This window comes from Rhinatrema bivittatum, chromosome 1, assembly GCF_901001135.1.
Source record: "Rhinatrema bivittatum chromosome 1, aRhiBiv1.1, whole genome shotgun sequence".
Classification (NCBI taxonomy): domain Eukaryota; kingdom Metazoa; phylum Chordata; class Amphibia; order Gymnophiona; family Rhinatrematidae; genus Rhinatrema; species Rhinatrema bivittatum.
In genome coordinates this window covers 415003977-415029590 of record NC_042615.1, presented here as the reverse complement: position 1 = coordinate 415029590, position 25614 = coordinate 415003977, and the positions used below count along the sequence as shown (strand labels likewise).

Sequence of the window (25614 nt, the reverse complement as noted above, 5' to 3'; positions counted from 1 at the left end):
ACTTTCAGTACATGCAAGGAGCTCTCACTTTTTTCAGGACTCACTATACATTTACTAACTGGGATTACTGTCACTGCCATAAATCCCTTCTGTAACACTTCTGGACACCACAGTCTTAAGACCCTCTTGTCCAGCATGCGCACAGACATTCTGATACATTGTTATATGTCCCTGCGCATATTTTCCATAACCTCAGCCTTTCAACTTTTCATGGTTGGGCTATGGGGTTTCTTCCCACTATGCATTTTTCTCATAATTCAAAACTGCTATGGGTTATATTCAGTGACATTCTATACTCAATGGACCTAAGTGGTTTCATTGCTTTCGTCCCTGATTCTTATCCCAGTTCGAACTAGGACCTAGTCTCCTTCGACTCATGCTCGCAATTCCTTAGGGTTATAAAGTTTCTCCTGAAAGCTGTCAACCCATTATGCATCTATTGCACTCCAGCATAGTTTCTCATAAACTTCCTGGACGTTGCACCCATGAGTTATGCCCTTATGCCTTCCAATACTGCTTTTGCAACAATTCTTTGTGCATACAGACAGACAGCATAGGGACAATGTGCTTTCCAACTCATAAGCACGCATTACCTCTTAGCTGCTCTGCTAGACAGCTGCGCAGCTCTACCCTTGGCCCTTGTTCACTTCATGCGTCCTTGGGCCACATATCTAAGAGATTTAATGAACGCTCTATCAGACCTTCTCCACGTAGGTTCTATCCTCTCGAATGGTCTCAATTACATGTGTACAGGGCAAATCTTTTAACGCTGAGTTTAACTAAACTTTCCTCGGCGTCTGCATCATTCCATACGATGCACAGGTTCTGCTCCCTGCACATGTTTCCTATGCGTTCCCTTAGATGCCTTTTCTTCCATCAAAGGCCTCTTCAATATATCTCTTCTGCTGCCTCTCGTAGCCAGCATTCTTCTAATGTTGAACTGGGATGGGGTTCAGTATTCTTTTCCCCACTCCCTGACTGAGATCAGTATGCTTTCCCATACTTCTCAATCCATCATATCAGTAACCTTTTATTCTCTCACCAGTCAGTCCCAAATCATAGACTTACTGATGTTCTTAGGTTCTGGTAGCGTCACAAAACCTTCTAAACATAAATCTTGCCGTTTAATATGGCAGGCTTTACCTCCTGACGCTAAAAAAAAAAAAAAAAAAAAAAGAGGTATTACCCCTTTTACTTTTCCACCATTTTTTCTTACTCCCTCGGATTCTGTTCTCCAGACATCCTCCACATAGATACACCTTTCTCTTAGGAGGTGTATCGTTTTGGGAGTTGGGTTCCCATTTTCGGTAATCCTCTCTGAGTCGGCTTACCATGGATTATCCACTGATCAAGCCGCCTCTATTTCTCTAATCACGGAATGAACATATATATTCTCCTTATAAGTCTCATACATTCTACGTTTGAGCCTTTCCATTCCTCTCTTCCACAGTTTGGCAAGGGAACTTCTTTCCCTCTTAATGTCATTCCTGCCAGCAGGGTCCGTGAGTTATGCACTCTTTCCATACTCACCTGACTCCGTTCCTCTGCCACTGAGTAGTTCTACGCATTCAACTTTCTATCCTTTTCAGGTAGATGTTGTATCTCCTTTCCTCAGGAAATACTCTATTAATTTTTCCTAACCTCTCTCTCTCGCCCTAGGAAGAGACTGGGTTTTCCACATTCCTGGACAGTAATGCTGCGCTTACATTCTATCTACATTGCACTGCATTCCATGTGAATTCCACTTGACTCTTTCCTTCATGCAAGGGTCAAGCTGCTACTTCCAGTGGCCACACAGACCTAATCCTTCTGATTAAGTGGTCTATATTTCCTTTCCTACCAACAAGCAGACATTTCACTACAACACTGTGGGTATCCACATACTGTTGTGTCCGTCTTAGCCTTAACAGCTTCCCTTTGGTTACTGCTGCTTGTACTTTTTTATCAGGTTGCAGCCTGGAGTCCTCTCCATACCTTCGCAGCCTATTATTGCTTACATTGACTAGCCGGCATGCTCCATGTTTGGCCAGTCCGCCTACTCTTACTTTTTTCAATTCACTACCCAACATCCTTCCACGAACCCATTATGGTGTTGCGGATGCCCTCCGTTCCCATTTCCACCTCAGTCGTTACGCCTTTGCGCATCTGCGGTGTATCTGGTGCATTCCCGGGCATCCTCAGCTCGGTACTCACCCATTTGTGAGGACTACCATCCTGCTTGTCCTGTGAGAAAGCAAATGTTGCTTACCTGATGTAACAGGTGTTCTCACAGGACAGCAGGATGTTAGTCCTCACGAAACCCGCCCGCCACCCCGCGGAGTTGGGTCTGTATACTTTTATTTTAGTTTCGCTTGCGCTTTTTAGCTATAAGACGAGACTGAGGGAGACACCTGTGGCTCACAGGGATAATTGCAGGCTGGGCATGCTCAGTGCACCCAGTGTGCCAGTGTCAGTCAAAGCTTGTTGAAACTTTGACAGAAAAGTTTTCCGTACAGGGCTCCATCCTCGATGTCACCCATTTGTGAGGACTAACATCCTGCTGTCCTGTGAGAACACCTGTTACATCAGGTAAGCAACATTTGCTTTTTCCGTAGATAGCAGATGAATTAGCCATGCTGACCCACCCACTTCCCCGGACATTTCTGGCATTGCATTTCATCTTGCTTTGACACAGACTGAGGAGCCTCAAGGAGGCATGGTGGCATGCAGGGAGGAACTCCTCACCGAAGACTTTGGGTTATCTTAGAGAGCTCCGCCACCTAATGGCACGGAGGAAGTACCCAGACAGCATGTCTATTTCATCTGCTATCTATGGAAAACACCGTTTACAGTAAGTAAACTTGCTTTTGCTAATCAGCAACCAAATTACCTTTATTTGAAAATGTGTCTTACCTTTAGTCTTGTCTGTGCTTATTTTTTTTTTTTTTTTTAAATATAACTGTTACTGAACTAAAATGCTAGTTAACTGTTTATCAGTTGACTACTCCAGGTACAGGTGATAGCCTAATTGTTTTATTTATAATTTTATTGTTTAGAGATTGTAATGTATCTGCTCCTAGAACAGGAAAAATGATTGGCTTTAAAACCATTATTAGAAAAGCAGGACACTTTGGAATCTGTTTTTCTTTTTGAACTATCAAAAAATAAATTATATTAGATTCCCATTGGCCTAAGTTTCATGCATCTCTGCAGGTCCAAGAGAGGAGGCAAATTTTTTTTTGTTTATAACTCTTTATTAACTATATATCACATACAAACATCAAAAACTACACACACTTATAGAAACTAGAACAATACTAACCACCAAAACCACTCTTATTATTGCTTTTGACCTCTTTTTTTTTTTTTTTTAACCCAACCCCTACCCCTCCCCTCAGAGAGCTAAACATTAAGCACACTTTTTGTAGAATAACCACAAATAACCCCTCAAAATTATATATGGAGTATACAATATGAAAAAAAACCCATTAACTATAAGATATCCAATACAAAATCTTAAATTTAGAAAACTCCAAAATACATAAAGATAAAAAACTAAAAAACTAAAATAAAGGAAATAAAAAAACAAAAAATATTAAATCAGTAAACCCACATACAGGATAGACCATCTATTCAGGCCCAGAGAGCTCTAATTCTGGAAACCCTTCCAACTTCCTCATTTCTGGGCACATAGAGCTGGAAAGCAGGTTTCAAAAAATTGTGAACAGACTGAGTTTGCTCACAAAGCCTTCAGTTCCATTCATTGAAGAATTTCACTTTTCCATTCTTTCACATTCTTCTGCCCCCATAGTCTTAGAAAAACTCACTCCCAACTGCCATTAACTTCAAAATCAAACCCCGACATTCACAAACATCTATCTCCCCTGGCCATCAGGCAACCCGACAGACATCACTAATTGGATTGCTCCTGATATATCCTCCCAATAACCCCTAACCACAGGGCAAAAATAAAAAATATGTGAAAGATTCTCCTTCAATCCACAAGCTCTCCAACAAGTATCAGATGAGCTTGAGTTAATCAATTTTAGACGGGAAGGCACCGCCCTTGAGCATCATGAAGCATCCACCCAAATTTTGTCCCACTCTTCCTCCTCATCCCCAACAACCAACTTTCTCACAGGACAAGCAGGATGGTAGTACTCACATATGGGTGACATCATCAGGATGGAGCCCAATCATGGAAAACTTCTGTCAAAGTTTCAAGAACTTTGACTGGCCCCTACTGGGCATGCCCAGCATGGCACTAACCCTGCAGCCAGCAGGGGGTCCCCCTTCAGTTTTCTTTTTTCCGCGCAGCAGTAGCCTCGCGGTTTAGGAGCTCTAAAGTGATTCCTGACAGGAATTTTTCTCACGGAATTATTTAAAGTTAAATTGCCCCACAGGGGTCCCTCCTCTAACTTTTCTTCGACTGTGGTACTCCGGTAAGTTTTTTTCCATTTTTCTGTCGATTACCGTCGAGTTTGGCCCTTGCGGCCTACTGGCCGTCGACTGTACAGCAGCTCGATTTTTTTCAATGGCCTTGGTGACAGGGTTCCGTCGGTGCCCGGACTGTACTTGCACCATGTCTATCACAGACCCCCATGGAGTCTGTGTAATGTGTTTAGGCCATGAGCACAATGTCCTGACCTGCACCAAATGTGCCCTCATGACACCAAAAGGTCGCAAAGCCAGAATGGAGAAGATGGAACTCCTCTTCCGTACTCAGACCCGACTCCGTCCGTTGCATCGACGTCATCGGAACCAGCACCGTTGACTTCGCGCCAGCATCGACCACCGACCGGTGACCGACCACCATCGACGTCTTCACAGCCATCGACACCCGCTACCCCCCCTCAGGATCGAGGGGATCGCAGGGAGAGACATTGACATCGCAAGACTTGGACCGTCGAGGGAGCGAAGTCATCGGCCGAGCCACCGTCGAAGAAGCCCTGTCCAGGAAAGGCACCGACCATTCCTGCGACCGGGTCATCGAGGCCTTCCTCACCCGATCGGGGTTTGGGATCCGCGATTCCGCTTGTAAAGGTGGTCCCTCTGGCTGTGCCTCTGCCTCCCTCTTCTGTTCCGGAGCCGGGGCTGCTTGCTCCAGGTCTCCGAGAAGAACTGGACCGGCTGGTTCAGGAGGCCATTGACAAGGCGATGCAACGTCTCCAGGTTCCTCTGACACCGGCACCGTTTGTGGAACTTGTCAGACCCGATTCTGGCAGCGCTGGCACCGCTGCTGTCCAGGATGGAGGCGCTGATGGCCGCCCTTCCTCAGATGGATCCTGGGTCTCCGATGCCCTCCCCGAGGACGGCTTCATCGGGAGGAGAAACACCATTCCACATTCCTCCATCGGGGGTTTTACCTCAGCCATCGATGCCAATACGTCCCTCGTCACCGATTCATCCATCGGTGTCGATACATCCATTGGCGCCACCGATGCCTTCCATGCCATCATCGGTGCCTCCGGCGATTCCTTCGATTTTTTTCAGAGCCTCGCCCGGGGCCTTCAGGTATCCAACCCCCTTCTCATCCTACAGGACAGTCTGCTGATCCTTATGATACTTGGGGTGATGATACTTCAACAGACACCGATGACTTACCTTCACCACCTTCTCCTACTGAAAGTAGAAAGCGTTCTCCTCCAGAGGATCTCTCATTCATAAATTTTGTGAAGGAAATGTCTGAGTTAGTTCCTTTTCAACTTCAGACGGAACAGGATGACAGGCACCAAATGATGGAGTTTTATCGCAATGACAGAGAGGAGCACCCGGGAGGCGGTGTGGCGCTTTATGTCCAGGATGGCATAGAGTCCAACAGGATAAACATCCTACATGAGACTAAATGCACAATTGAATCTTTATGGATAGAAATCCCTTGTGTGTCGGGGAAGACTATAGTGATAGGAGTATACTACCATCCACCTGGTCAAGATGGTGAGACTGACAGTGAAATGCTAAGAGAAATTAGGGAAGCTAACCAAATTGGTAGTGCGGTAATAATGGGAGACTTCAATTACCCCAATATTGACTGGGTAAATGTATCATCGGGACACACTACAGAGATAAAGTTCCTGGATGGAATAAATGATAGCTTTATGGGGCAATTAGTTCAGGAACCGATGAGAGAGGGAGCAATTTTAGACCAAATTCTCAGTGGAGCACAGGATTTGGTGAGAGAGTTAACGGCGGTGGGGCCACTTGGCAATAGTGACCATAATATAATCAAATTTGAATTAATGACTGGAAGGGGGACAGTAAGCAACTCCACGGCTCTCATGCTAAACTTTCAAAAGGGAAACTTTGATAAAATGAGAAAAATAGTTAGAAAAAAACTGAAAGGAGCAGCTACAAATGTAAAAAGTGTGCAAGAGGCATGGTCATTGTTAAAAAATACCATCCTAGAAGCACAATCCAGATGTATTCCACACATTAAGAAAGGTGGAAAGAAGGCAAAACGATTACCAGCATGGTTAAAAGGGGAGGTGAAAGAAGCTATTTTAGCAAAAAGATCTTCATTCAAAAATTGGAAGAAGGATCCAACAGAAGAAAATAGGATAATGCATAAATGTTGGCAAGTTAAATGTAAGACATTGATAAGACAGGCTAAGAGAGAATTTGAAAAGAAGTTGGCCGTAGAGGCAAAAACTCACAGTAAAAACTTTAAAAAATATATCCGAAGCAGAAAGCCTGTGAGGGAGTCAGTTGGACCATTAGATGATCGAGAGGTTAAAGGGGCACTTATAGAAGATAAGGCCATCGCGGAAAGATTAAATGATTTCTTTTCTTCAGTGTTTACTGAAGAGGATATTGGGGAGGTACCCATACTGGAGAAGGTTTTCATGGGAAATGATTCAGATGGACTGAACCAAATCACAGTGAGCCTAGAAGATGTGGTAGACCTGATTGATAAACTAAAGAGTAGTAAATCACCTGGACCGGATGGTATACACCCCAGAGTTCTGAAGGAACTAAAAAATGAAATTTCAGACCTATTAGTAAAAATTTGTAACCTATCATTAAAATCATCCACTGTACCTGAAGACTGGAGGATAGCTAATGTAACCCCCATATTTAAAAAGGGCTCCAGGGGAGATCCGAGAAAATACAGACCGGTTAGCCTGACTTCAGTGCCAGGAAAAATAGTGGAAAGTGTTCTAAACATCAAAATCACAGAACATATAGAAAGACATGGTTTAATGGAACAAAGTCAGCATGGCTTTACCCAGGGCAAGTCTTGCCTCACAAATCTGCTTCACTTTTTTGAAGGAGTTAATAAACATGTGGATAAAGGTGAACCGGTAGATATAGTATACTTGGATTTTCAGAAGGCGTTTGACAAAGTTCCTCATGAGAGGCTTCTAGGAAAAGTAAAAAGTCATGGGATAGGTGGCGATGTCCTTTCGTGGATTGCAAACTGGCTAAAAGACAGGAAACAGAGAGTAGGATTAAATGGGCAATGTTCTCAGTGGAAGGGAGTAGACAGTGGAGTGCCTAAGGGATCTGTATTGGGACCCTTACTGTTCAATATATTTATAAATGATCTGGAAAGAAATACGACGAGTGAGATAATCAAATTTGCAGATGACACAAAATTGTGCAGAGTAGTTAAATCACAAGCAGATTGTGATAAATTGCAGGAAGACCTTGTGAGACTGGAAAATTGGGCATCCAAATGGCAGATGAAATTTAATGTGGATAAGTGCAAGGTGATGCATATAGGGAAAAATAACCCATGCTATAATTACACGATGTTGGGTTCCATATTAGGTGCTACAACCCAAGAAAGAGATCTAGGTGTCATAGTGGATAACACATTGAAATCATCGGTTCAGTGTGCTGCGGCAGTCAAAAAAGCAAACAGAATGTTGGGAATTATTAGAAAAGGAATGATGAATAAAACGGAAAATGTCATCAAGCCCAGCATCCTGTTTCCAACAGTGGCCAATCCAGGCCATAAGAACCTGGCAAGTACCCAAAAACTAAGTCTATTCCATGTTACCATTGCTAATGGCAGTGGCTATTCTCTAAGGGGCGGATTTTCAGAGCCCTGCTCGCGTAAATCCGCCGAAAACCGGGCGGATTTACACGAGCAGGGCCCTGCGCGCCGGGAAGCCTATTTTACATAGGCCTCCCGGCGCGCGCAGAGCCCCGGGACTCGCGTAAGTCCCGGGGTTCTCCGAGGCGGGCGTGTCGGGGGCGGGCCCGGTCGTCGCGGCGTTTCGGGGGCGTGTCGGCAGCGTTTTGGGGGTGGGTACGGGGGCGTGGCTACGGCCCGGGGCGGTCCAGGGGCGTGGCCGCGCCCTCCGTACCCGCCCCCAGGTCGCGGCCCGGCGCGCAGGAGGCCCGCTGGCGCGCGGGGATTTACGCCTCCCAGAGGGAGGCGTAAATCCCCCGACAAAGGTAAGGGGGGGGTTTAGACAGGGCCGGGCGGGTGGGTTAGGTAGGGGAAGGGAGGGGAAGGTGAGGGGAGGGCAAAGGAAAGTTCCCTCCGAGGCCGCTCCAATTTCGGAGTGGCCTTGGAGGGAACGGGGGTAGGCTGCGTGGCTCGGCGCGCGCCGGCTATACAAAATCCATAGCCTTGCGCACGCCGATCCAGGTTTTTAGCAGATACGCGTGGCTCCGCGCGTATCTACTAAAATCCAGCGTACTTTTGTTTGCGCCTGGAGCGCAAACAAAAGTAGGCTATTCGCGCGCCTTTTAAAATCCGCCCCTAAGTGAACTTAATAGCAAGTAATGGACTTTCCAAGAACTTATCCAATCCTTTTTTAAACACAGCTATACTAACTGCACTAACCACATCCTCTGGCAACAAATTCCAGAGTTTAATTGTGCGTTGAGTAAAAAAGAACTTTCTCCGATTAGTTTTAAATGTGCCCCATGCTAACTTCATGGAGTGCCCCCTAGTCTTTCTACTATCCAAAAGACTAAATAACCGATTCACATCTACCTGTTCTAGACTTCTCAAGGTTGATTTCACCTATTGAATTGTTTAATAAATATATATGTGAGATCTTCCAGATATCACGAGACAATTATCACTTTATCTAAATGCTTTTTTGTTCCTGAGATGAGGAAAGAATATAAAGATGAGGGAGCAAATGATATATTGACATCTTTTGATAGCTGAAATTTGACTGCCCGCCTTCAAGATACACAGAATAATATTGTTAGAGCTATTGTACTTATTACATTTGCATTAGATTCTGATGAACAATTGATTCTTACACAATACTTTAATATAAAAATGTCAACTTTTGTGGTCAATGACTTCAAATTTTTCCTGACATATCTGGGGAAACTCAATTATGAAGAACTTTTATTTTTACAAATTAAGCAACGCATTCCATCTCTTGGTGCCTCCTTTTTCCTAAAATTCCCCTTAAGTGCTTAGTAACTTAACAAGGGAAAAAAGAATATATTCACAGATTCGATTCACCTGGAAACCTTTATTACTAATAATCCAATCCAACGTTTCATTTTAGATATGGTGATTAAGATATTGATAAATAGTTTATATTTGGACAGCAATGTAGACATATTTTTTCTTTTTTTCTTTTTGCTCCCATATTAATGGGGATTGAATATATGATTGTGACTGTAAATGGTAATTAATGTTTTCTTCTTTTTCTCAGATTGAGATTTTCTTGGTTGCAATACGTTTTCCTGGATTTATTCATGAATGTGTTTAAAATACCAACAAATAGCTGATAAAATAAGAATTAATCAAGCATTGTTTTCACATGGTCTTTCAAGACACACTAATTCCTTCTATAGCTGTGTTTAATTTTTTTCTAGGATACATGCTATCACCATTGGCGAGAGGGAAATTTTTCTTCAAGTGCTCGCTGTGAGGTTTGCAAACGAACATGTGGCTCGTCTGAAGTGCTGTCGGGCATGAGATGTGAATGGTGTGGCATTGTGGTATGAACATTTTATTAAATATGTTGTATTTATTTATCTATTTATTATTTATTTATTTATTTTTCTATACCGACATTCGATTTGACATATCACATCGGTTTACATATAACATGATGTCTAAGGCCCGCCTTATAATGACATGGTACATTGTAACAGATTAAATGCATAAACTGGCTAGGTACATATAACAGATTTCCAAAATAGTATATAGGTATAAATTTGTTTAACAGAAAATCTATTTAACAGAGATAATTTCTGACTTGAAATTAACTATCTACAAGAAAGGGGGGGGGAATTGGAAGGGCTAGGGGAAGAGGGTGAGTGTGGTGGAGGGGAGTGTTATTGGGGGAAAGGGTGGCACTGGTGGAATTATTTATCTGACATGTTATAAAATCGGGCGTAGATTTGTTCGCGCCGGGTTGCGTGAACAAATCTGCGCCCGCGCGTACCTTTAAAGATTTGCCCCTTAGTGTATAGCGCGCACACATACACTGGATCTCATACTTTACTGTGCTTTCCAAGGCTATCATTTCTACTGTGGACAACTTCAAGGACCCTGCTGAAGTACTGAATCTTTATCCATAGTCTGAGGCATTGATGGCCAACCTTTTGAACTCAGTGTTTCAAAATTCATAAAAAAAACAAGCATAACTCGGGTGGTGTGTCACTTCTAGAAAAATCCATAATTTTGTGATATTTGTAGCTCTAATTAATAACAAAGTTATAATTTTAATATATGTACTGTATTTATTAATAAAGCAAAAACAAATAATTCTTTACCTTACCTGCTTAGTGACTTTTTTGTTGCTGAATTTCATTGGCTAAATCTTCAATTAAAAGTAACTAATAAGGATTTTAAAAAGCCCCTGCTGTCCCTTTCTGTGGGAGCTCTTGATTTCCAGTCACCCTGATATTGTCGAGGATTAGGAGGTTATCCTCTCTCTCTCACACATACACTGTCACATGCATACATATCCACCATAACCCCTCGCTCTCACTGACACTGACACACTCTCAGGCTCCCCCTCCACAACCCCCCCCCCCCCCACAAACTCTTACTCCCTTGGATTTTCTCATACACACTCATGCTCTCACACTCACTAGCTCCCTCACATACACACAAACACACACACCCAGGCAAGCTCCCTGTCATTCTCACACGCACACACTGACCCCCAGGCAGGCACCCATGCATTTACACACATACACAGTCAGGCAGAGTCCCATTCATACACATGCACACATTAAAGGCAGATCCCCCTCTCTTTTGCCAGCAACCTCGGAACCTCTCTCATTCCTCTGCTGCCACTGTCACTGCTGCCGCGTGGCTATTGGGGAGGTGCCGATTGCTGCAACTGACACTGAAGCCCATTCTGCTGCCTCCTCTGTGCAGGCCCCGTGGGCTTCCACTTTCTCCATGCTGATCTCGTACATTGTGAGATCCGTAGAGAAAGTGCTATTCTTGCACATTCCCAAAGATTACATGTGCCAATCACTAAAAAGTAATTTTTTATTTTTTTTTACCTTCTTCCAATCCTTGGTCTAAGGATCCATCAGAAGAAAAGATAAAGCATAAGCATTGGCAAGTTAAATGTAAGACATTGATAAGAGGCTAAGAGAAAATTTGAAAAGAAGTTGGCCATAGAGGTAAAAACTCACAATAAACATATATTTTTTAAAATATGTCCGAAGCAGAATGCCTGCAAGGGAGTCAGTTGGACCATTGTTTAAGCTTTCTGTGATGGCCCTATCTTCTCTAAGTGCCCCTTTAACTCCTTGAGCATCCAACGGTCCAACTGACTCCCTTGCAGGCATTCTGCTTCCGACATATTTTAAAAAAGATTTATTGTGAGTTTTTGCCTCTATGGCCAACTTCTTTTCAAATTTTCTCTTAGCCTCTTATCAATGTCTTACATTTAACTTGCCAATGCTTATGCTTTATCCTATTTTCTTCTGATGGATCCTTAGACCTAAGAAAGGTGGAAGCAAGGCAAAAAGATTACTGGCATGGTTAAAAGGTGAGGTGAAAGAGGCTATTTTAGACAAAAGATCTTCTTCCAGTTTTTGAATGAAGATCTTTTGACTAAAATAGCCTCTTTCACCTCACCTTTTAACCATGCCAGTAATTGTTTTGCCTTGCTTCCACCTTTCTTAATGCATGGAATACATAAGCTATTGAATAAATGCAATAAATAATAAATTATTCCTAAGTCTTCCCCCTTTTGCCCTCATCCCATGAACTCTTGTTCTAGAGCCTCCTTTCCATTGATAGAGACCCACATCTTGTGCATAGAAACCTTTGAGTTATTTAAATGTCTGTCATATCTCCCTTATCTTCCTTTGCTCCATGGTTGTACATGTTAAATCTATCCCCATATACTTTAGAACTAAGACCATTGACCATTTTAGTAGCCATCCTGTGGACCAGCTCCATCCTGTTTATATCCTTTTGAAGGTGCAGTCTCCATAATTGTACACCTGTTTCAAAGTGAGGTCTCACCAGGGACCTATACAGGGGAAATATCACCTCCCTTTTTCTGCTGATCATTCTTCTTTCTATGCAGCCAGGCATCTTTCTGCCTTATGCCATCACTTTCGCCACATTAAGATCATGAGATACAATCACCCCAAAGATCCCACTCCTCTTTTGTGCTTAGAAGAATTTCACTTCCAATATACTTTTCCCTTTGATTGTTGAAGCTTAAATGCATTAGTTTGCATTATTTAGGATTAATTCTTATCTACCAGTCTCTAGACCATTCTTCGAGCTTTGCTAGATGCCTCATCATGTTTTCCACACCTGACTTCAGTCCTCAAGACCCGCATACAGGCCTGTAATGAATATGCACAAGCATCAAACTTTTTCAGTTGGAAAGGAAACTGTAGAACTCCAGGGGGGAAACGTGAGAACCAACATCTGGAAATATTTCTTTACAGAGAAGGTGTTGGAAGCCTGGAATACACTCCTGAAAGAGGTGGTGTCAATGAGATTGGTAATGGAATTCAAAAGGGCATGGGATAAGCACTGTGGATTGCTAAATGCTAGAGGATTAAAATGAAGAAAAAGGGCAAACTATATTAACTTTAGGTATAGCATTTCTACATGGTGGTAACCTGCATGGTGACAATTATTGTCTTTAATAAAATGCATGGGAGTAACCTGTTTGGGGTGGCAATTGCTGCTATGAGCAGTTTGCTGGGCTGACCCAATCACCTTCCCATTTAGGAGTTGTTTTTGTGGTGGTTCAGGGGTAGGTAACCATTGGAGTCATCTTTTGTTACTTTTGCTGAGGGTAGGCCATACAGATTCAGAGTTTTCACCCAGATACAGACTAGTTTGAAGACCATAGGCCAACCTCTGAGTTTACTGTCTTGCACTGTGAAATGTTTACGAACAGGCAAGAGTCTGTTTACGTAGTTATTCCACTAGGTCTATGATGAGAAAGCCTGAGAGAGAGAATGAAGACCACACAACTGTGCCTGAATTTTGATCAGAAATCAGAGGGAAGGAACGCCACTATTTTCCACACACATTTGTAGTGTATAAGGAGAGACAGAGAGAGAGGAGAGGAGAGAAAGCTCTGGATGTGATGGTGTAGGCTGATCCTTTGTAAATGTAAGCTTTTTATATCTGTGTAGCAATTGTTATCTACCATTACTTCTGTGTAATCTGATTTTATTTTTTCTATCCTCCTGGTGCTCAAATAAACTCACTTTCCTAAATACCTGGATCTGTGATGTATTGAATCAAAGTTTGTGTGTGGCTCTTTATGTTGGGAATAAGCTCCTGGGTTCAAGCCCCCAGGTATAATTGTGTGTGTTTATATGAGATTAGCCCCCCAGGTCAGAGCCCCTGGGCAGAATACCAGTATGCACAGTCTGAACCTGTAACAGCAACTCTGGTTCTGGAGTTCCACAAACAAGTCCAGTTTCTAGGACAACCCCAGTGAATATGCATGATATATATTTGCATACAGTGGAAGTAGTATATGCATATATACCTCATACATATTCACTGTAGATATCCTGAAAACCAGACCTGATTGTATCAACCCAGGACTGGAGTTGTTTACCCCAAACTTATTTGTTTAGCTAAACTGAAGAGAAGCAGGTCTGGCATTGCTTATGAAATCACACACACGCTCCAAAGCTTTCTAAAAAAGCTCTAGAAATGGCCTCAATCTCCATCTTTGACAAGTCATGTGACTCAGTGTGGCTAATTGTACTGCTGTTAGGAGAGAGCAATAATTATAGGTTAGCAAATAGTCTTAGTAACATGTAAAGTGTAGGGCATAAAGATGCTTCTCTGAACAAGTATAGTTTTGCTTTAAAAACAACTATGATGTTTGAGATCAAGATACAAGACCAGTATGGAAAAGTCAAACTGCAAGTGTTTTTGAGGAATTTTGTTTACTTTAGTAATAACATTTTTCTAATGTTTGATGAATGAAGCTTGCTATACATTGATTATCTTCCTTTACTTATAGGCTCATGCTGCGTGCTACATTGTTGTATCCCCAGAATGTACCTTTGGCAGACTAAGAAGTCTGATGCTTCCACCAAACTGTGTTCTTTTAAATACACGCAACTTCAGTAAAATGCACTGTTTTCGAATATCGGAAAGCCAGCAAATTGAACACGGTAAGGCTAATGCTCCGAAAGACTTTATGATGATGTTTTTTTAAAATGTATCTATAGGACATGGAAGAAGAATTTTCTAAGCCATGTATGTGTGTAATAACCATTTATACAGGTAAAGTGACAGTTTGGGATTTATCCTGCCTCAATGTGACGCGTACTTTTAGCCATTTGGAAAAGAGGTGATCCCAGGGGTATGTTTAAGCTGGGAGAGGAAAATTGCACATACAGATTGCATTTTCATCACTATGCATGTCATTTTCTGGGGAAAAGTTCACACACAGCAAGTGCAGGTGTCTGCAGGTGCCTTGTAGCTACTGCAGGTTTCATATCACCAATACACACATTCATTTTCCTTTTGAAAATTGGTGCAAAGTCCACAGATATAAAGTATCCATGGACTTTATCCAAATGTGGACAGTTTAAGAAAGCATGAAAATGTCTTCTGAATTTCATCTATAACCCCCTTTTCCTCTGGAATCAACTTCATAGCTGCAGAAGGATGCAAGTGCCACTGCTGCAACCTGGGAACAGGTAAAGTGCACCAAGGATCGCCAAATGGGGACCAGGCTGTCTCTGGGAGGCCCAAGGGAAGGCTTACCAAAACACAAAGTTGAATGTCTACACTTCAAGTTGCTTCTAAAATAGAAGATTTTATTTTGTAACTCCAAATGAATACAGATAATTTCTTCAGGAAAAAGGCTTCTTGAATTTGTAGTGACAGGATACAGTTCAGCATTTCAAATACATTTCTCCCCCGTCTTCAAATATTTCTTTGAAGATGTGGCTCCAATTAATACTTCAGCCCCAAGGCATTTGGGCAATATTTTTTCAGAATAAAAAATAAACAATAAAAATCTTTTACTATTTGTTTCCTTGGGGGAGGAACGGTCTATTGGTTTTAGTCAATTCAGAAACGTAAGAAAACAAGATCTTAGGGTTAAATTGAAATTTATGTATTTTGCGGAAAAAAGTCTCGTTTAGACGAACTACTCTTAGATCTATAATTGCTAAGGGCAGATCCATAGTGTGCAAGTGAGGATGAATTTGGATGTTTGTGCCATTTTCTTTCAAGACGGCGTAAATCCCGTTTCATAGATTTTGCTTTGAGTTTTGAATTTTGAGAATTTTGCTTTGAGTTTTGAGAATGGATAAATCCATTTCTTAATGATAGGACATAAGGTATTGGCTAGTTCCAACATGATATTACTCCATGAATTAATTGCAACTTCGGCATTGGTTGTATTGAGGTTTTCTAGGGCCTCAGGTAAGCTAGCCATAAGGTCGTCATGATTACATGGTTTTTTAAATTCAATTTCAATTTTAGAAGGAGGGGAGTTCAAGGTAAAAGACCTTAAGGATAAGGTGGTTTGAATTAAATGGTGATCTGACCAGGGAACAGGTAAACTACTAGGAAAATCATCATTATCAAAAAAGGAATTAACAAAGATCTAAGTTATGACCAGCTCTGTGAGTGGAGACGTTAATGATTTGTCTAAATCCTAGCACTTCCATAGCTGTGAAGAGCATTTCATAGCTTAATGAAAAGGGGAAAACATCTATATGTAAGTTAAAATCTCCTAATATCACAGTAGAAATGGGATTAATTATATCAGTAAACAATTCTATTAAAGGTGATATATTGTGTTCTAATAAACCCGGGGGAGTAAACAAATTTGTAGGAACTGGATTTAAAAAAACCTATCTTATGAGGTTTATATGAGGTTTTTATGAGGTTTTTATGAGGTTATACTGATAACCTGGTAAATTAATTTGAATTTCTTATGCGCTAATAGCAAAAGGCCTCCCCCTCTGTAACTCCACAAATGTCTGGGTTGCAGTCACTAAGATGGTCTAGTAGGACTGGAATCTTTTTTGTCAGCGATTGAGAATTGAAAAGAGACAGTGATAATACTGTTAAAGCTATTAATTTAGCATTAGGAATAATTCATATCAGAGTTAAAGTCCGTGCTTGATTTGAGGAAAACCTTATTGATCTTAATGGTTTAATACGGAATTTACTGACAATGGTTTGGATTGATTTAATTTCCATGTTCGAAACTCACAGTTTATAATATTGAAATAGCAAAGAGACACTTAATCCTGTTTAAATGTTCACTGAAACAGTAGGGAGAAGCACAAAGGGGGAGCACTAAGAGGAAACTCCCCTTAGGCGTGCGGCGCCAACCAGATGCCAGTGATATAAACCCGCTCCTGTGGATGACGTCAGCGGGAGTGGGGGGGGGGGGGGCCTAACCCTCGCAGGTCGCACGGTCTCTAGGGAGATCCTAATGAAGATAGGCAGGCAAGCAGAGTCAACGAAGAGCCTCAGAGTGGTAGTAGAGGCAAGGTTTCAATCCCCTGGGCAGGATGAAAAGCCTGAGACCGGTTGCTGGCGATTTAAACCTGCGCCCGCAGATGACGTCAGCGGGGGGAGGGCCTAACCCTCGCAGGTCGCACAGTCTCCGGGAAGAGTCCAAATGAAGACAGGTTTACTACATAGGGCTGGGAGCGTATGTATGTTTGTGTGCGCTTTTCTGCCTGGGTTTCACATTAGCGTGAATTTTCAGCACACATCTCATTTACATATGCAGTCTTTATTACATTCCGCGGAGGCACCTGCTTTGGTGGCACACTAAAAAAAAATATATGCGCAGATATTTAGCGCCAATTTCATCACAGGTCTTAGCCCCTCTGAATGGCCAACAGGAATCTTCAATATCTGCAGGGTTTTCAATCCTGCAGAGACTGCAAGCCACTGCAGCCAAAGTGAAGGAATAAAAAAATACATCAAAAAACCCCTATATGCTCTTCTGTGGATGACAAATATTCTGCAAGAACCAGCATCCAGCACTCAGTGTTAACAAGTTAGGAAAAAGGCTGTACTGTTTAGCCTGCCCAGAGAACAGCACTACTTAGCCAGCAGAGGAGGAAGGCAAAGGAATGCTGGGAGACCATTTAAAGGAAAAAAGGCTCAAATGGGCTGGTTCTGTCTGTGAGAGGGGCAGATATGGCCAGGAGTTGGAACCAGGAAGAGAAGCATGTATCTGGCAGTTCTGCAGTCAGTTCTTATCCTAAAGAATTAATTTATCAAGAGGGAGAGACAAAAGTCTGCCCTTTGAGGAAATAGAGAGACAGATAGCTGTTTTTACTTCATAGCCGAGCTACATGAGCCAGGAGCCAAGAGACTGAGATACTTCCTCTCCAGAGATATCCAGACCCAGGAGCACATGGCTGGATCGCTCCCCTAAAAGATTGAATTAAGTAATCTAAACTTTGCACATAGAGTATCTTAGCAGAGAAGGGAGAAGGTTTATTTCCTTGCCTTTTGTCACTAATTCGGTATCTCATTTTAATTGCTTCAGCCTTTCCACTGAAGTTGAAGATGAAACCCTTATCACAACCACATGAGATAGGGCAGGGAAAGAGAAGCTGGTGGACTGTGGTCTTCCTGTAAGAGATTGAAACCAGGCCTGCTTTCTGTTTAGTACCAAGTAAACTATTTGGGGAAGCTCCCTAGGAGAGAGGGACCTTCCTCACACTTCAGTGCTCAACTATTTGGTTTGGAAAACACAGGAGTATTTTTCAATCTTTATTGCAGTGGAGATGTTTATTATAAAATAATTGCACGACTCAGGCCGAGTTTCACAGACTGTGTGACGGCTGGCTCAGGGGCTAAGAATGAATCACAGATATATGCAATAATTAATAAAACAAATCTAAAAACAAGTATATAGCTGGTGAAAACCAACCTTGAATGCTATGAAAAAGTCACAATCTTGTAGGCTCCATTCAAACAGTGCCTGTTTTAAAAAAATTATAAGATTATATAAAAATTTTTAAAATCTTTTTTGATAAATTCAAGAATCAAGAAGTGTGATCTTTAAATAGTGCTGAAATAGACAAATTATCTATATCACTGCAGTGGAGCTTAGTTTTATACTCTGTATGGTCATATCAAAATATCTTAAAAATGATGGGCTGTTTATTCATTCACTATGTTCAAATAGTTTGTATATAATTTATATTCTTGCACAATGAATGTTGTCCTGACAAGAGTACATATGCTGATCGAATAGCGCATGTCTCTGGGCTGTATAAACATTGAATTTTTACTGGTCTTTCTCACAGCGTGTTTCTGAGCAAATTAGGGAAAATTATTTCAAAACAAAACTCGTGAAAATTATACTTCTCTTCAGATTGAAGTATGTATTATTAGAAGGTTTATGTGTACTGCTTAAGTGGCATATAACTAGCGATCATACAGACGCTGAACAAATGCTGTTTTTTTTTTACATTGGATCTTTAAGCAGTGAAGTCTATTCAAATAGCGCTATTTGCATCGCTTAAAAAATGTAAATATGGAACAGAACATATATATCTCAAGTACTGTGTGAAGGACACGTCGGTCTCTGTGAGAACAATTTTTTTTCATAATAATTGATCCATTTCTTAATGTTAGGAGAATTGAATTAAAGGGGTGTTCTTATAGCAAAACAGCAAACCCTCGAAACATCCCCAATGGCTAAAATATTTTTAGTAGTAGAAAGGTTGATCAAAATACCTTCGCTCCCTGAACCGGATGTGTAGTCTCCACGTTTCTCAACAAACATTAAAGCGCTGTCGCTGGACTACATTTAAAGGACAGTTTTGGCACCAAAAAATGTAAGGCAATCTTAAGCGAAAAAAGGTTTTTATTATTTTTTTAAACAATAAATGATGTGAATATGTAATTCAATGAATTCCATTTCTAATGTTTGTTTATAAAAAATGTAATGGAAAAAATATATATTAGTTAGCTAATGTCCCGGGGCTTGGAAAAAGGGGTGGTCCAGGGGCTGAGCCGTGGGCAGGGCCACGGTCTGGGGGCGGTCCGGGGCGGGGCAGAGTGCTCTGACACAGAGGCCTGTGTTGGGGATGGCGCGCCGGCAGCTTGCTGGCGCGCGCAAGTTACACCTGCCAGAGGCAGAAGCAGGCGTAACTCATCGAGATAAGGTGGGGGGGGGGGGGGAGGATTTAGGTAGGGCTGGGGGGTGGGTTAGATAGGAGAAGGGAGGGAAAGGTTGGGGGGGGGGGGGAGTAAAAAAAAAGTTCCCTCCAAGAGTGCTGGATCTGAGAATTAACTGCATTCAGAATGGAGCCGGGCTCTGGAGTTTGGACCTGGAACTGAGGTTCTGGAGTTCCTCCACTCTCCGCTAGAAAGTGAAACTCTTCTCTAAAGCAGGAGACCTAATCATTGATCACAGAACACATCTGTATGTGTTGAGAAAATAATTTCGATAAACCTTAACCTATCCTGGAGTATGCAGTGAATACTGGAAAAAAAGCAGTTTCATAACCTATCCTGGAGTATGCAGTGAATACTGGAAAAAAATGGAAATAAATCTTTTTTTTAGGAAGTTTTAGCTGTTTTAGTATGCAATTAATGTCATACAATGTAGTTTCTGTGCCAACGGATAGACACCATTGTTGGGAGCCTAAGTGTATTTTATATATATATATGTATATAGACAGAATCTTACATCTGTCTAGGAAATGTGAAAGGTTGCACCACCAACAAATGGCCACCCATGCCAGTAATGTTTATTATAATAGGATACTGCCACTTTGTGACCATGCTGGAGTGAACCTCCTGAGATAAATGGATACCATTAGTATGTTATGTTTGATTTCTGAATTCCTAGTCAGTAATCATCCAATTTGCTACTGGATCATTGGCATATTTTTATCTAAGGTCACCCGTTTTCCAGCTTTTTTGGTCTTGAATTGTTTGTGATAAGTGCAGTGATCTTTAGTTTAAAAATTTTACAATCTAAGATTAAAAACTAAAAGAATGCTGGATATGTTCATTCAGCCATTTTTAGTACTTGTGTTGTCTATGCATTATTTCTTTTTGTAATTTCACTTAAACTGTTAATGATCTTCTCCCTGTGTACGCAAACTAATTTTACATTAATATTATCATTTTCTATAGCAATTCATACTTTTAAATCCTGATATTTGTATTACATGGTATTGCTTACCCTATGCATCTTTACGAAGATAATCTTCAAAGTGATTTGGGTATGTTAAAAGCATTTTACCCATGTATTACTAGGGGTGTGTTTAGGTCAGAGGAGGAAGTATATGGATTGTATACCATTTATAAATATTCATACATACTTTTCCAGCAAACATTTATCCACAGAAAAGGCAGATGCAAGTGATAGCTTGTACTTTGCACCTGTGGTAAATTTCAAAGCAAAAGTGCATCCATACTTTTGCACCATTGAAAATTGGTGCAAAACCCACACATAAAAAGTACGCATAGTGTTCGTGCCAAATAGACAGTTTGGAAATTGCCTCTATATTGGAGCTCTTTTTTATAATGCAATCATAATATTATACTATGGACACAACATAGAAACATAGAAATGACGGCAGACGAAGACCAAATGGCCCATCCAGCCTACCCAGCAAGCTTTCACATTTTTTTCTCATACTTATCTGTTACTCTTGGCCCTTAGTAACTTTTTGGTTCTATTTCACTTCCACCCCAGCCATTGCTGTAGAGAGTAGTACTGGAGCTGCATCTAAGTAAAGTATCTAGCTTAATTGGTTAGGGGTATTAACTTCTGCAATAAGCAAGCTACTCTCATGCTTATTTGTTTACCCAGCCTGTACAATTCAGTCCTTGTTGGTTGTCTGAGTATAATTCCACTTTACTTCATCCCCCCCTGCCGTTGAAGCAGTGAGCTGTGCTGGATATGTAACCGCTGTAACAAGCAAGCTACACCCATGCTTATTTGCTCATCCAGACTATGTAATTCAGTCCTTGTTGGTGGTTGTCTGAATATAAATCATCTTTTCTTCATTCCCCCTGCCATTGAATCAGTGAGCTATGCTGGATATGCATATAAATAAAACATATATCTTCCATTTCCTTAAGATTCTGTCTGTTTTCTCAGATGAAGATGATGCTGATGGCTCATTGCAGAACACTGTGAAAGATGCACAAAGTCCAGCAGATGCAAGTATGTACAAATTTAACTAATATAAAACTGTGTTAGCTCTGTGATGTCCTTATAAAAGACCCTAAATGGTTTCACACCATGAAGTCTTTTTACATAAATAAAATAGCTTCATTGTTAATAGTTTTCCAAGGTAAGCTGCTGTTTGTACATTATGGAACAAAACAAAAAATAATGGATGTGAGCATCTTTGGATGCAAAACTTAGAGGTAGTATACTGCAAAGAATTTTGTGTTATATAACTGTGCAATGTATGACTGTGCATTAAAAATATAGCTATATAGAATAAATAAGTTATAAAATTTCTCTTCTAGTTATTTAAAGAGTTTTTATCATCTTTAAATTTGACAATTACTTTGTTCATACAACAAGATGTACAGGAGAAACTACTGCATGGATTTTGGGTCTCCCTTTAACTTAACCAGTTACATAACTATTGGGCTTGATGATCTGCTTGCAGGGCTCACTATGTTGAATTATTTTATGAAAACAATGTTCGAGTAGTGCTATCAGAGATGACATAAAAGCAATAAAGAATACTTCAGTAAATTATATGATCCAGGTAGGTATCACTTTTGGGATCATGGGAGTCTGTTTTTTCACTGGAAGGCAAAATGCACCCTGATAGATAGTAACATATATAACTGATGGCAGAAAAAAACCTATTGGCTTATCCAGTCTGCCAGTTATTTATTTAACTCTTTTATATACCGACATTCATGAAACATATCATATCGTATCGGTTCACATGGAACAGGGGTATTATAACATTAACATTAAAGAAGAAGATAAGTTACAATAAACAAGGGTTATAGGAACTTGGGTAACTGAGAGAGCAGACGACAGAGGTTTAATAATATAAACTTAACCAGGTAAGTACTGGTTGTGCCATGTTGTTTGTCATGTTGTTACAACAACATGTTATAACAACATGACAAACACTATTTGTTGCTGCCTTCACTTGGATCACTTTTATGAATCTGCCAGACATGCAAATGGAAAAGGCTGAATACGATGAACTTTTGGTCTCTCCTTAACCTCATCTGCTGCATTCAGGTCATTGTTTTGCAGCCAGTCAGTTGCCTATCACAACCAGTAGGTGGAAACAATAGAGACTACAGGTGTACCAGTGGCACATACCATTAAGAGAGAGAGAAAATCCCCACATCTTCTTTTATCTGGAGTTTGAAGGAAGAGAGACAGAGAAAGATGGAGTAGGTGGAAGAGAGACAGAATGGCTGAAACTGTAGCCAACACTGAAAAAAATGATTATTTATTAAACTTGATATATCACATGTAAAAACAAATTATCCAAGCAGTTTACAAATAAATTACATAAATTAATCAAAGTCTTAAAAATCACATAAAACAAAATAAATGCATCAACCGGTGGTGTACAAAATCAATAATATATAATATCAAACCCACAATAAAATTATATACACATTGAACAAAATCATGCATTCAAAACAGAGCCAATATCAAAATTAGGACTTGACAAGATCTTGACTCTGTCCTATCAGATATCAGACTTGCCGGATTAAAGAAACAGGATTTCACTGCTTTGTGAAATTTAAAGTAGTTGAGCTCTTACCAGATGACAAGACAGACTGTTCAACAAAAGTGGAGCTTGTTATGAAAAGGAGGAACCTCTAGTATGATCCAATTTTATATATAGAGAGAAGGAAGAAGAAAAGACCTTGTGGGGAGGAAGGTAGGGTGTGAAAGAGAGACAGAGGCAGTGGCACTATTTCTCAGTAAGGAAATAGTTCCTCTGACCCTCCCTCCTTGATTCCTTGTCCTTGAATTTCTATTTTATAGAAAATGTCTCATCCTTGTACTTTTCTGAAACCTTTTAAATATGTGAAAGTTTCTTTCCCTGCTCTGTTCTTTTTTTTCCAATTATCTTTTTTATTGAGTTTGTCATATTTACAAAGAAACATGATATAAAATACGAATAATAAAACATACCAGTATACCAGTTGGTACTCTGTCCAAACACTGAGCCGACGAAGCAGTACAAACTGTAAGTAGAGAGAGTACACTGTATGAAGGTAAAGGCAGTCTTCTGTTGTGTATATATATATATATATATGATTGAAGCTGTGAATAAAGATTATATCTTAAGAAACACTAGTTCATGTCTCCAGGCCTGTGGAAATCACTCGTTCCCACATATGATCTCATGCGTGGGATTTTTTCTAAAGCTTTGCACAGAAAAAAAACCCAGCCTCCAAGAAGATGTCTGAGTACAGAAAGATTTGTGAAGAGGACTTGCAATTCTAAAATTAGTACAGAACACAGGGGGCCTGAGGCTCTAAAATAAAGTACAGAGCGCAGGTGTGCACAGAGCACAGTAGCTTGTGTGAAAGGGTGTGGCTCAGAAGCTGCACTGAAGAAAAAAACCTCAAAGGTTTTTTTTTTAATTTTAATTTTCTATTAAATTGTACACAATTTCAAGCATCAAACTTGAATTGAAATGCATATCAAAAATTCCATATATATAACATCTTACACTTTTCTTTCACTTAGAAAAATAAATTTAACAATATCAACATAATAACTAAATACATGCACCAGCCCTCAATCTGGATCCAAGCACATCTCAATCTCATTTATATATTTCAAATATACAAAGTAAATAAAATTTGGCCATATATTGGGAACAGGTATACTTCTTACAAGATCTTAAGGTACAGCTTTTATAGAGTTACTTGGCTAGAGGTCGGAATTAAGCTAGGTACACTTTGTTTTTTATTAGCCAAGAAAGAAATTAGTTGGGAGGGCTGGTTAAATATGTAAGAGAAACCTTGACTTTTAATTAAACATTTACATGGATGTTTTAAGTAGAATAATAATCCCAACTGAATAGCTTGTAGTTTCAACAGTAAAAATTGTTGCCTTCTCTTCTGTGTTTGTATGGATAAATCTGGAAAGATTTGGATCTTATGTTTCATAAATATTTCATGTTTGATAAGAAATATCTTTTAAAGATCCACTCTCTGTCCGCCTCCATCAAAAAGGTCACCACAAGTGTTGATGTCTCCACTATTTCTTCCTCTGAATGTTCCAATACAGCAGAAATATCAATCTTAGATGTTTCCCTTGGTTGCAAAACTTAAATTATTTTGATCTAATTGTGTCCTCTTTTTTGGAGGTATATAATATTCCTTAGATATTATAGGCTACACCTCTTCTTTAAGATGCAAAACTTCTAGCATGTATCTTCTCCATAGATCTTTTGGAGCTACATATGTAAGTTTAGAAAAATGTATGCACCTTACGTTCCTAGCTTGAAGCTGGTTCTCAACTTTAAAATGCAGAATCTGATTTTCTTTAACCAACTCATGCTGCATATTTGTTACTCTGTATTTTTGTATCAATAGATTGTATTTTTTCTGCATTTTTCATTAACCTCTCTTCTACTACTACCAAATGTTCATCTAACAATTTAACTGTATTGGAAACATCTGACATTTGAATAACTATATTTGTGTTTAAAGTCTGAATCGCCTCCCAAATTGTTTCCAAAGAAAAGGTTTGAGGTTTTACCAGACTCTGATGTACAACCGGTACCTGTTCTAATATAGCTGTTCCTGGCTTCTGCTTTGTTCCTCTAGCTGTAGCCTCTCCTGATATCCGCTCAGATTGAAATTATTCCGATCTTTCTGCACACAGATGCTTAGGCTCCGGAGGAGAATCATCCAGTAAGCCGACTTCCAGCTCCCGTAGATCTCCCTGCTGCTTCTGTGTGTGTCTTAGCACGGGGTTCTCAGGAGAAGATCTATCCTCCGGAGATAATGATATTAAAAATTCAGGACCAGGCTCGGGCTCTTCTTCCCACCAAAATCCGGTCAAAGAATCCTCTAACGGAGTTTTTCCTGCTTCCTGACAGATTTGGGCATCCGGATGGTTGCGGCCATTCTGGGGGTCCATACGGAATCCCTCACTGGAGACTATATATCCCAGGAAGGGAAGGGACTCCCGCTCAAAAAGGCACTTTTCTAGTTTCGCATACAGTCTGTTCTCTCTTAGGCGTTGTACCTGGACGACGTGCTGACGG

The 25614-nt window shown here is 40.6% G+C and overlaps 1 protein-coding gene across 1 annotated transcript in view; it reads left to right on the top strand.

Moving 5' to 3' along the window:
- Positions 1-25614, top strand: part of DGKQ (diacylglycerol kinase theta) — a 513416-nt gene that overhangs the window by 167610 nt on the left and 320192 nt on the right. The window contains exons 5-7 of the mRNA XM_029602759.1: positions 9778-9903; positions 14391-14544; positions 21489-21554. Of these exons, the coding sequence (XP_029458619.1) occupies positions 9778-9903; positions 14391-14544; positions 21489-21554 (346 nt within the window). The remainder of the gene's footprint in view (positions 1-9777; positions 9904-14390; positions 14545-21488; positions 21555-25614) is intronic.